General features: G+C 45.4%; 1 protein-coding gene across 5 annotated transcripts in view; it reads left to right on the top strand.

Moving 5' to 3' along the window:
• The window catches only part of LOC146868499 (ectonucleoside triphosphate diphosphohydrolase 8-like), a 465,720-nt gene that overhangs the window by 406,443 nt on the left and 45,541 nt on the right, over positions 1-13,736 (top strand). For all 5 annotated transcript variants that reach the window (XM_085610684.1, XM_085610701.1, XM_085610693.1 and 2 more), the window contains one exon: positions 2,369-2,479. In XM_085610684.1, coding sequence (XP_085466810.1) covers positions 2,369-2,479 — 111 coding nt within the window. The remainder of the gene's footprint in view (positions 1-2,368; positions 2,480-13,736) is intronic.

Here is a 13,736-nt window from a genome sequence, read left to right on the forward strand (position 1 = left end):
TGTACTCTACCCCTCTGCATTCTACTCTGCCCCACTACACTCTACCCCTCTTCACTCTACCCTGAACCACTATGCTCTATGCCACTGCACTCTATGCCACTGCACCACTCTATTCTACACCACTGCACTTTACGCCACTCTACTCTGCAAGACTGCACTCTAGAGCAATGAACTCAGTGCTACTCTACTCTGCACCACTGCACTCCACGCCACTGCACACTATGCCACTGCAAGCTATGCCACTATACACCATCACACTCTATGCCACTATTTTCGACTCTGTGCCAATCTACTCTGCACCACTGCACTCTACAGCACTCTACTGTGCAAGACTGCACTCTCCCCCACAGAACTCAACACCACTCTGCTCTGTACCACTCCACTCTACACCATTTCACTCTATGTCACTGCACTCTACGCTACTCTATTCTACTTTGCACCACTGTACTCATGCCACTGTTCTCAGCACCACTCCACTATGCACCACTCTACTCTGCACCATTCTACTCTATGCCACTGCACTCTACTCTCCCTCACTCCACTCTACTGCACTCTACACCACTACACTCTGCATCACTCCACACCACTCCAATATATTCTGCACCACTGCACTCCATGGCACTGAACTCTACAACACTCTACTCTAACCAGTGCACTCTACGCCACTCTACACCTCTGCACTCTACCCTGCACCCCTCCACTCTACCCTGAAACAATCTACTCTACACCATTGCACTCTACACCACTAAACTCTACTCTACACCACTCTACTCTACATCATATCACTCTCCATTGATGCACTCTACACTACTTTACACAAAACCAATGAACTCTATGCCACGGCACTCTATGTCACTCTACAACACTACTCCATTCTACGGCTCTATGCCACTCCATGCTACTTTACTCTACTCTATCCTACAGCACATTACTCTACTCCACTAAACTCTATGCCACTCCACTCTACTCTAAGCCACTCCACTCTACTCTAAGCCACTCGGCTCTACAACATTCGACTCCACTCTATGCCACTCCACTCTCCTACACTACTCCACTCTATGCTGCTCCACTCTATCACAATTTACTCCGCTCTACGCCACTCTACTCTACAACACTTTACGCAACACCCTCTACCACACTCAACTCTGCTCTACGCCACTCCACAACTCTTCATGCCACTCCACGACAGTCTACTCTACTCCACTCTACGACACTCTACTCCCCTAAGACACTCCACCCCACTCCATGAATCTCCACTTCACTTCACTCTACTCCACGTCACTCAACTCTACACGACTCTACGCCACTCCATAACACTCCACTCTGCTCCACTTAATGACACTCCACTCCACGTCATGCTCCTTTAGCCTGCTAACTTTTAGCCTTGCTGAACAGCAGCCATGCAGGTGTGCAACATGGCTAAAACATATTGGCAAAGCCAAAAGCTCTTGCATAGCTGAGACCTATTGGCTTTGCCAATGTTTGTCTAGATGCAGCAATCATTATAGGAAGTCTTTACATGTATTAAATGCACATGTCTGATTTTAAGACTATTTTCTTTTTCATTTACTTATTTTGTCAATTTTCATTGTATTTTTTTTGTGTCTATATGCTGTAAACGAATAAACTTCTATGGAACTAAGGGGCTCATTACGACCGTATTGAGATTTACCCACCGCCATATTAGAATGGCGGTGGGTATCGCGGCGTACGCAAAGTCCGTCCGCCGCTTTGCCGCCAGTGGCAATTGTAACGATTGCCTGACGGCGGAGCAGGGCCACTAATATGGTGGCGGTGCCTAGAAGGCACCATCTGCCATATTAGGTTGTGGGACCTAAAAGGTTGGTTTTGGAGGCCCGTTGTGGGCCCCCATTGTGTCTGGGGGAGGTGGGGTGCACTTGGGGGGTACCTATGGTACCTCCCTACAGTTCGCTGCACCAAGGGGCAGGCACCGCGAGGTACCTGCCATGTGGTGCAGTGAAATGTCAGACATGCGGTTTTAACATTGCGGCGGGTGCTGCTTTCAGCAGCACCCGCCGCAATGTTAAATTGCAGAATGCGACCGCTAGGTTGGTGGTCGCATCCCAATTCACGGTGCGGGACGGCCGCATGTCTGGCAGCCGGCCCCAACACCGGGGGGATGGCCTGCGGACTCAGGTCCGCCCGCATCCTAATGAGCACCCATGTGAACACTAGTGCTCACCACCACCTGCAATCATAATTAAGAATCAGGCACTTCAAAAATTCTTTCTTCAAGTTCTCTTTTTTGCCTGTCATTGCCTATTTGAAAGTGTGAGTTTTCACTAAAAGTGCATTAAATGAAAAAAATGAATTGCGATCATTACAACCCCTTCTTGTTTCTCTGTAGGCTTTCTCGGCATATTATTACATCTTCAAATTCTTGAAACTGACCAACAAGCAGTCCCTGGCCACAGTCAAAAGCACCATCCAGAGCTTCTGTTCGCAAGACTGGGCTACGGTGAGTACTTAAGTCAGTTGAGTGAATAGTTCAAAAGTACTTCTGCAACCATGCACATACATTCCAGAGAGGCTCAACTTTAGGAGGAAACAAGGCAGATTGTCTCTCTAAAATGTTCAGCATGGAATGTTTTGCGGCAGAGGATGTTTGTCGCCTAGCATTTCAGTCCATCCGGCCTTTTCTGCCTGTAGAACAAGCCTACTCAGCCTCCTACAGGATATTGTGCACTCCAGATAAGAATATTCACAGCATGAAATAAGGGCAGCCAAGCTGGAGTATTCTAGCCCATAAAAAAGACCATACCATGTGTTCAGTTTTAGGTTTTGGCTAGATGTAGCCTTAACTTGCTGCTGACAGACTCATTATTTCCAATACACCTTATATATTTAGACTGAGTTATGGGTCATCCTATTACTTGTGATTGAGTGGCTTTGTTGTCTACTTCTAAAGTTTACTATTGATTATACGGCATTCTTCCCTATTCTTGTGTCCTGCTAAGGATTTTTTGGTCTCACAGTGATCTGACTAGATGAGTTCTTTCCTTCCACAGATGATTTGAGGGGGCTCACTTTTCTTTGTTCATTGGCACTCCATGGAAGTAAATATGTGTTTGTGGCATGTGTAGCTGTAGATATACATGCTTCACATACTACTGCCTTCTAGTGTTTGGCTCGGACGTGTGCAAGTTGTTTTTCTTCAAAGAAGTCTATCCAGTCAGGACGTTAACCATGATTGGTAATGTGCATGGGCATCGATTCAATTAGATTGTTCTTTTCTTCGCAATCAAGTTCAGATGTGTTCCATCGAGCTCTGGTTCTCTAGTTCGCGTTGTGATCTCACCAGGCCCGTTTGGGTTCCCTCTACCTCGTTCTTTGAAGAAACCACACATCTACCATCGGTTCTGAGTACTGAGTTGGCTCTCTGCCAATTCCGTGGTCGATTACGTCATCACCCGGTAAAGGTATGGGTCCTGGCCCCTTAGGGCCTTCCTCCTTCTGCACTGGAGAATGCACCTGTATTGGAAAGGACTCATTTCCGCTACTGCATAAAGTGTTGAGCAAAGTACCTGAGGACAGACTTGCAGAGGGTGTGGAAACTTTGCCTGTCCCCAGACCATCCAGAGACACTATGTTACAGCCGGGATCATCAAACCATGTCAGCATCAATTGGTCTTCACCGTTCAGAAGACACTCCGTACCTGCTTGGCGAGTGTTGGACTTGGCCTTGGCCCTTTTTGCAGGGTCATCCCTGAACTTTTTGCCTTCCTCCTAGCCTTTTTCTGACATGGTGTTGGTGGTTTTAGGACTCTGGGCACTTTAGCACTGCTGTTCAGTGTAAAGTGTGTGTGATCTCTGTGGTAAATATGGTAAAGATTGGTCTACACCTGTTTGGCATATTTAATTTACCTGTCAGTCCCTTGGGAAGTGGTATGTCATATACCCGGGCCGGTAAATTAAATGCTACTGGTGGGCATGCAGCGCTGATTGCGCCACCCACCAAAGTAGCCTTTCAAACCTATCTCAGGCCTCTGCCATTGCAGGGCCTGTGCGTACAGTGTTACTAGCGCTGTGACGTGGCACTTAAAGTGTGTGCCATGCCTGTGACCCCCCTTTTACTGCATGTCAGTCACCTCTAAGGGTAGGCCCTAGCTAGCCCTATGGGCAGGGTGCATTGTAGGTAGGAGGTAGGACATGTACCTTAAGTGTGTGACATGTCCTGGTAGTGACAAACTGCCATTTTGGTTTCTCACTGCTGTGAGGCTGCCCTCCCATAGGAATGCATTGGGGATTCCCTGATAAGTGTTACAGTGGTAATTCCTGATATTAGAGGAGCAGCATGGTCAAGTTTGGTATGGTTGGAATAGTAATAATAAATAATGCGCAATGGTGTACGTAGATTTATTATCACTATTTTAGAAATGCCACTTTTAGAAGTTGAAATTTCTGTGTGCTATGTGTCTGCCTGCCTGATGTGGATTGCATGTCTGGCTTTGGAGTGACAGGGGCTGGTGAGGTGTGTGTGGCTCCAGGGAGGGCAGGGTGAGTCAGCACTAGGCTGAATGGGACATCTGTATTTGGAGTAGTGGGTGGAGTAGTCCCCTGACCCTGAATAGGTCTGTGCCTGCCTATGTGAATGCTGGCTCCGCCCCACTGTGGTGTGTCTGATGATGAGCCCCCACCTGACAATAGGGAAGAGGAGCCCTGTAAACAGAGTACTCCAAAAAACACCCAGAACCAGCTCAGGCTGGTTCCCCCAAGCCCTGTGCCAAGGGCAGACAAAAGGAAAAGGGTGTATAAATATTGGGGCTGTGACCCCATGAAAATGTTGTGCTTTCATTGTGCTTATTTGGGGACTTGCTGCTGCTGGGCCCCAGGAGGAACGGCCACGAGGGACTGCCTCCCTGCTGGAGGGCCCTGTGTGCTGGCCTGCCTGGGCCCAGCTTTGTTCCCTGAACCTTGAGGACTCTAGCGCCTTTAGAGCACTTTACTCTTTATTGCCAGGAGAAGAGGAACACCTGGCCTCTGCAGCGCTGGGCTGCAGAGGCTTCCCGAAGGAATCCTGGTGTGAGGATTCCCCTGCACGACACAGGGGTCGAGCGGGAGCCCACCCCGCACTTTGTGCTCTTTATTGAAGGCGGGAGCCTACCCCAAACTTGGGTTCTGTGATCAGGAGCCCCCCCCCCCCGCATTGGGATACTTTTAAAACCGGAGAGGGAGTCTAACCCGCCTCCGTGACCCTGAGTGAGAGGAGTAGCACGGAGACAGGAAGTCAGGCATCTGGTGCCTGAGCATGGGCGGGGCTCCTGTGCACCTAGGAGAGGCCAGCACACCGACGCGAGGGAAACAGAGCTTTGCCGGGCGCCCTGACGCTGGAGAAAGGGGGCCGGAGCCTTGCGGACTCCCAGATGAAGTCCAGTGCAGATCAGCAAGAAGAAAGCCGAGCTTTCCCCGCATTGGACCAGAGGAGACCACCCCGCACTTTGCGCTCTTTATTGAAGGCGGGAGCCTACTCCGCACTTGGGTTCTGTGAGCAGGAGTCCCCCCCCCGCATTGGGATACTTTTAGAGCGGGAGCCAACCCCGCCGGTTCGTCTCCCCCAAAGTGAGCCCTATCGTGGGCTCCTGTTGATTCACTACCACGACCCACAAGTCAGGCGTCCTGCCTGGTTGTGGGCAGGGCCAAAGAAGTGGCGTCGCGACTTAGGCAGAGTTGTGCCTACAGGAGGTCAGGAGCCCACCCCACCTCCGTGACCGTGAGTGAGAGGAGACAGGAAGTCAGGCATCTGGTGCCTGAGTGTGGGCGGGGCTCCCGTGCACCTAGGAGAGGCCCGCACGCCGACGCGAGGGAAACAGAGCTTTGCCGGTCGCCCCGACGCTGCAGAAAGGGGGCTTGAGCCTTGCGGACTCCCAAATGAAGTCCAGTGCAGGTCTGCAAGAAGAAAGCCGAGCTTTCCCCGCATTGGACCAGAGGAGACCGGAGAGGTGAGAGGAGGACCCGCTAACGGGGGCCGCCGAGGCACATTGTCGATGCCTTCCCGCTGCCGCCAGTGAGCGCAGCTGAGTCCCGGTGAGTGGGGGTTAAGGGTAGCAGTGTTGGTGCTCCCCGAGTTGTTGCCCTGCCACAGCTGCGCCTCCAGGGTGCGGGTAGCCACAATGAAGGGGCATTGCTGTAGGAGTCCCAGAGTGGGGCTCCAGAGGAACCACAGGTGCCAGTGCTCATTTTGGCTTGCCACAGCTGCACCACAAGAGAGAGCGGGCAGCTGCAACGTTTGGGCAAAGTTTTTTTAGGAGTCCTGGAGTGAGGCTTCCACGGCACGTGTGGTGCCAGTGGCATTTTCCTTTGGGGGCCTTTTTGTTGGTGATAAGGAGGGGTGTGATTCTCCCCCGTGCCCTAGCACATTGGGCACTCTGATTTCGCTGCATTGGCAGCCACGCCCTGACATTTTGGACAACGGGCATTTTGAGCCCCAGAGAAGGCCAGTGGGCCTGGGGTCAGTTGTAGGTTGGTAGGGATCAAGGCCCTAATGTGATTTATGTGATGCCTATGACATAAGTTGTTTATAAGTTGTTTATGCTGCTGATTATGCCTGATCTAATGTGATTTATGCATCATGTGTTTATGTTGCTAAGGTGATATAATGCTGAGTACAGAATGTTACCAGTAGTAACTGGTTGTGTTTTCTGAGGTCATTATTGTACCAGTAGTAACTGGTTGTGTTTTATTTCTACTACTTGTGCTTTCTAAAGGTCCTGACAGTGGCCCGATTGGCCCTGTCCTGTGTATATAGTCCCCAGTAAATATTGCTTAGTGCCAGTTGGCACAGTGTATATTGTGTTTTGGATAATTCAAAGGCTATTTTTATATAACTTGTGTGGAGTTTCTTTTGTGGTGTGCCTAGTGTGTTGCTGCTGTGTATGTGTGTGTTGCGCAAACGCTTCACATATTGCCTCTGGGAAAAGCCTGACTGCTCGTGCCCAGCTACCAAGGGGGTGAGCAGGGGTTATCTTCAGCGTATATCTCCCTTGCCCTGACTAGAGTTGTAGTTTCTGCCTGGCTTAGGCGCAAGCCCTAGCCAACCAGAAATCCCATTTCTAGCAGGGAGCAGGAGAGCGAGGGCACATATAAGCCAGAGGCTTCTGGCGGAGAGGTTTTGGCATCTGATCTGGAAGGTGAGTCAGCTTCCAATGTCATTGACCCACCACCTGCACAGCGTTCATCCACCAAATCGGGCACAGTGAGCACTGATGTCTCCTTTCCTCACCAACAACAGCAATCAGAAGCCAAGCATCGCCCTCAAGAGGATCAAATATCAAGCGTTGTCACCTGCAGTACTACCCCAGGGACATTGCAAAGGAATATGATGTACCCACATGATAATGATGACTACTAATTTTAGAAAGTATAAAGAACCAACGTATTTAATGTATGAAGATATGTTCTATATAGGCCTGTTAATGTTTGTCAGGCTTTCAGTTTTGGGAAATGTATACAGTATTTACTCCCATAAGGCAATGCATTTGTGAGATCATTCTTGTTCCATTGTATTTGCATTGGGTGGATGTCACTGGGGTATGGCACATGATATGTGTTATTGGATGATGCGTCTAGTATGCGTGGTATGTAAAACATAGGGGCCGATTCCGATCTCGGTCGGAAGGGCACCGAATCGGGTTTGGCCGTAGCGGATCCAATTCCGATGCTTCTTTTCCGACCGATCCGTACATGGGTCCGGACGACGAAGTACGATGCGAAGATGCGCAAATTCTCCGACCGACTCGTTCCCAGCTCCGACCCGATCCGTCCGACTCGGTCGCAAGCAAACCGACGCACGCAATGGAGACAATTCTCGACCAAACGAGTACGATGCTCGAATCGGACAGCTCGACCGAGTCGGAGTGTCCGTCTCGCAAATGCTCCCGGAGTCGGACTTTGGGGGTCTGCGTCAGACCCCCGACACACGCAGCCGTACGACTCGCACACAGGGGGAGACCCATGGGTCTCCCCCACACAGGCATGTATGGCGTGGATGGCACCGACGTGTGCCCTCTGTAGGGGGCGCACTTGTTCGAGACGTACCCATTCAGTCGATGGGAGCGAATGTACGCGTCGTACAACTGGCTCCCATTGACTTCTATGGGAGTCCGACCGAACCGAGTCCGACAGCATACGTGCGCATCGTACTCGCTCGGTCAGACTGTAGGGGTCCGGCTCGGTCGGAAAACACTCCGGATCCGACTCGGTCGGAGTGCTTTCCGATCGGAATCGGCACCATAGTCGTAATGCGTTATTGGAAGATGTGTCTAGTATGAGTGGTATGTATGAAGTCTGTGAGTACGGTGATGCTTTTTTTAGTTTTGTGAGGGCGGGACAGTTCTCTTTTGTTTAAAACATTTAGATAAGTTACTATGGGCCAGATGTACAAAGGCCTTTTGCAATTTTGGCCTGTTAAGAAATGCAAAACAGCTTTTTCATATGTACAAAGTCCTTTAGGGAATTACAAAATGCGATGTCTACCCAGTTGAAATCGCATTTTGCGATTCCCTAAATAGGAAATCTCAAATAGGGATTTCCTATTTGCGATTTCTTAGCACACGTACAAAGCATTTCCTAAATAGAAAATGAGCATTTAGGAAATGTAATTACCATTGACTCAAAGTCGATGGTAAACATGTGCAATTTAAAAAAATTACCCCAACATCCTTTATTTAAAGTGCAATAGAGAGCACAAATGCCCCTACGGCATATATGTGCTTTACATGTGCTATTTTTGGGGTGCATTAAGGGGGTCTTTATTCCCACAGCCATCCTTAGTTTAGCATTTCCAAAATAGCAATTTCCTAATAAGAAATCAGGATTTTGGCAATGCAAAACCGGCCCATTGGTACGAATTGCATGGGATTTCCTAATTTTGATTTCCTAATAGTGATTCCTGCTCTGTAGGAATTGCTATTAGGAAATCGGTAATATCATGCATATCATTTTGCATTTCCTAAATAGTGATTCCTCTGGAGTTGCTATTGAAAAATGTAAAATTGCATTTTCGGACATCTGGCCCATCTTAAAATATGAACTATGATCACGAATGTAAAAATAAATATATAAGTTATTCTATATAAAAAAATGATTCTGCGTTATTATTATCCTTTATATTTGACTCTTTATTTAGAGCATTGTATTGGAGGAGGGTTGTTTTCTCTCTTTTTGCAGTATACTCCCTGTCCCACCCGTGTATCATTTTTTTTGCTCTGGGGAACCTTTTGTTTAATTCGTTTAAGCATCAAGCTCTGCTAGTCCGCCACTGCCGCATGGCCATGGTCGGCACTAAAAAAGGTGCTAGAGCTGACGTACGCCCACTGGTCAGTGACAAAGCTCACCTTCCAGCCACGCACTTCAACTCCGACATTGAAGACACCCTCAAAGCCGACCTCAGCGTTGAAGCCTTCAGAGCCAAAATCCAGATTGGTGCCAGCAGACCATCGGTCATCTTCGGCTCTGAAACAGCTGACATCCTGACCTGCTTCTTCCGTCGCCTCTGAGGATCTTGAGGAACCTATCCTCCAGTGGCTCCAAGAGGAGCTTGACAACAGGCAATGGCGAATTCATATTCAGCCTGGGACTGGAAGCATTTTGGCTAAACTGGCCCCCCAAACTCAAGACACTGTTCCTCCAAACAGGAAATTGTAAATTGAGGAGGTCCTAAATCCACCTTTGGACTTGGAGCCTAACAAGCCTCAGCGCCAGGGTAAGAGTGCAACCCCACCACCGCTTCTGTCTCATCCACCTTCGCATCACTCATCACCCCCTCCTAAGACCGTTTGTCCATCACATCCAATACACACCTCCCCGCCACTACCAGTGGATCGCTCCCTTGGGTCCCCTCAGGATTCCCATGTCTTAGACTTTGGGGCAAAAAGTCGTAGGTCTCACTATGACCCTTGTAACACGCCTTACGATCCTTAGCCCCACGACGACCTGTCAGATGATTATAATGTGACCTTCCTGGATGACACAGATCTGGATTTATATCCGGCAAAGCCTTCCCCTCAGACAACACTACTGCATACCATGAGGTGCTCCAAAGAGCAACTGCTTATTACAAAGTGGTGATTCATAGGCAGCCTAAGGAATATGACTTCCTCATGGAGATTCTCGCAGTGATTCATGCAGTACCTCCCAGTGCTTAAGGGGGATTCTAAAATCAGTGCCTCTCCTTTTTAAGGAGGCAGTCAAGGCGCAAGTCATTATGCCCAGGCTGGACAAAATGTTTTAGGCTTCACCCTCTGGCCATCCTTACATTAGGGGTCAACTGCCACCTGATTCTCTTCTGGTCCACACAGCACGTAAATGTGTGAACTCACAGGGCACAAGGAGTGCACCCCACCGGGCCGGAAGAGTAGAAAATTGGTGCAGCAGGGAAGTGGGTAGTGGCTGAGTCAGCTGCGCATTGGCACATTGCCAGTTCTATTGGGCTACTCTCCCAATATGACCATGCCCACTGGGACGAGATGGATGAGCTGCTAAAACATCCCCAGGACCAATATAAGAAGAGAGGCCAATAATTTATCATGGAGGAGAAGGTCATCTCCAGTACCAATATTAGGTCAACTTTAGATGCAGCTGACACTACTGCTCAGGGTGGCGATACCAGTCTCCTTCTTCAAAGGCACGCCTGTCTGCGTGTTTCTGGTTTCAGCCCAGAGATCCAGCAGTATCTGGTCAGCTTACCTTGTAATGGAGAGCATCTGTTGAGCCTGCAAGTTGACCAGAAGCTAGAAAAGTTAAAGGAGGATACAGAGACGGCTAAAACTACGGGTGCCTTGCAGACCCCCTCGGATCAGGGCTCCTTTTGTTGCACCCAATTTCGGGACAGGGGCCAAGCCATCACTCCTGAGGCTTCCACGGCGTTTCCCAGGGTGCAACAGCAGCAAACACCCCTACAGGGTTACTGCAGGGGAGAAGATAAAGGTAACAACGACAGAGGGAAGGGAGCAGCCCACAAAGGGTCCGCACCCACCAAGCAGTGACTCTCTCATCCTTCCTCCCAACCATTTAACACCTGTTGCGGGAAGATTGCAGGGTCCCGTCCCCACAGAGATCCCCTCAGACTGGTGCGTTCAAGATATCATAAATAATTGTTACTGTCATAGCGCTCATACAAACACCACCAAACATTCTCCCTTGTAGAACACTCCCTACAGCTTTCCACTCTCGCTCAGAGCATTTGGCAGTGGGTGATAAATCACTGGGTCGATCTACTTCTAGAGCACATTCCGAGTAAGGACAACGACTTTACAGACGGTGCAGAGACAGAATATCGAATAAAAAATATCAATTTACACAATTATCAAGTTAAAAATATCATGGGTCAGAAATATCGACAGTTAAATTCTCGTGGGCCAAGAATATTGAATTTAGGTAAGTAATATAGGTGTTAAAAATATCGAAGTGTAAAATATCGTTTGCAAAAATATAGTTGTTAAAAATATCGATTTTTTTATTAATGTTATGTATTTTAGTATATATTTCATATGTATGTGATGTATGCTTTTTTGTAGAAGATTTGTTTGTATTTTTAATATGTGTTAGATTTTTAGTAGGTATTAATTATTTTTTATTGATTCTTGCGTTTTTAGTTCTGTAGCGGGTTGTGAGTTTATAGGGGAATAGGGTGGGAAGTAATTTAATTATATTAAATTTATTGAATATTTTTTATTTATTATTATTTGTTTAATTGAGATGTTATAGTGATAAATGGGTAAAGTAATTTATTATTAATTAATTAATAATTGTTTGGTAAATCATTGTAATTAGTTAATTGGTTATTAATTATGGTAATTGTGTAATTAATTTATTTAATTATTAGTTGTTAATGTTAATAGTAATAGTTTTCTGTTTAAAAATAATATTTAATTGTGTTTTATTATTTTATAGTTTAAGGTGTGTGTTGTGTTTATTATAGTGTTAAAGCATGTGTACTCAAGAAATGTTCATTTTTTTTTATTAATACTTTTGTTATTGATTGTTAATTATGGTAATTATAGAAATAACTGTAATAGAAATGTTGAAGTGTTTTGTTATTGGTGTGGTGTTATAGTGTAGGAAAAAAAAATACCCTTATGCTTTAATACATTTTATGTTTGTTAATATTTGGACGTTTTAAATAGTTATTGTTTATAAATGTATTTATTAATTTATTTTATATATTAATTGTAGGTTTTTATTATATGTAATTAATAATTTAATTTGTTCTTTTTATATTTTTTATATATTTAATTTTATTTTCTTAAAATATTGTTTATTTATATTTATGATTTTGAAGATTTTCTAATATTTTTTGTGTTTTTTTTCAATTGTTTAAGTGTAATTAGAAATTTTTGTTTTTCTGCTATCCAACATTTTCACTAATGTTGTAATCACTGGAGTGGGAATAGTCATTCTTATCTCTCTGCTATTCAGCACTTTCCCTACTGTTGCATTCAATGGAGTGGAAATAGTCATTTTTACCCCTTCGCTATCCAACATTTTCTCTACTGTTGCACTCACAGGAGTTAGAATAGTAAATTTAATTCCTCCGCTATCCAACACTTACCCTACTTTTGCACTCACTGGAGTGGGAATAGTCATTTTTACCCCTCCGCTATCCAACACTTTCCCTACTGTTGCACTCTTTGGAGTGGAAATAGTAATGTTTGCCCCTCCGCTATCCAACACTTGCCCTACTGTTGCACTCATTGGAGTGGGAATAATAATTTTTACCCCTCTGCTATTCAACATTTTCCCTACTGTTGCACTCACAAGAGTTGGAACAGTAAATTGAATTCCTCCTCTATCCAACACTTACCCTACATTTGCACTCATTGGAGTGGGAATAGTAGTTTTTACCCCTCAGCTATCCAACACTTTCCCCTACTGTTGCACTCTTTGGAGTGGGAATAGTAATTTTATCCCTCTGCTATCCAACACTTTCCCTACTGTTGCACTCTTTGGAGTCGGAATAGTAATTTTTCCCCTCTGCTATCCAACACTTTCCCTACTGTTGTTATCACTGGAATGGGAATAGTAATGTTTACCCCTTCGCTATCCAACACTTTCCCTACTGTTGAACTCAATGGAGTTGGATTAGGAAAATGTAATTCTTCCGCTATCCAACACTTTCCCTACTGTTGCACTTATTGTATTGGGAAATGTAAGTTTATTTTTTTTTATACTTTAATTTATTATGTTTTTTTATTTTTAATTATTGATTTATATATACATTTTATTTTTATATAATTTTGAAGTTTAAAAATTAAATTAAGATCATAGTTAATAAATTATTTTTAAGTAAATATATGTATATGTATAGATCTTTGTTTCTGTGTTTATATTTTTTTAAATTAAGTGTATTTGTTATATTTAGTTAAAATGTATATAAAATGTAATTTATTTTGTTAAAAATAATATTAATATTTAATATATTTACTATATATTATTTTATTTTATATATATATTTTTTTAATCAATATTTTTACATCTAAATTTTTTACCTCAATATTTTTGATTCAATATTTTTGTACTTACCTGTTAAGGTATTGGAGTCAATATTTTTACAGTCGATATTTTTTTTTCGATATTTAGAACATTGATGTTTGTTACATCGATATTCTATCAGTGAACCTTACAGACCTGCTCAGCAAGACAAATCAACAAGTCCACGAGGGGGAACCCCACCCTCAAGTCCTACTCCAGTACGTCCACGTTTGGGGGTTTCCTCACAT

This window comes from Triturus cristatus, chromosome 1_2 (assembly GCF_964204655.1).
Source record: "Triturus cristatus chromosome 1_2, aTriCri1.1, whole genome shotgun sequence".
In the NCBI taxonomy this organism is placed as follows: domain Eukaryota; kingdom Metazoa; phylum Chordata; class Amphibia; order Caudata; family Salamandridae; genus Triturus; species Triturus cristatus.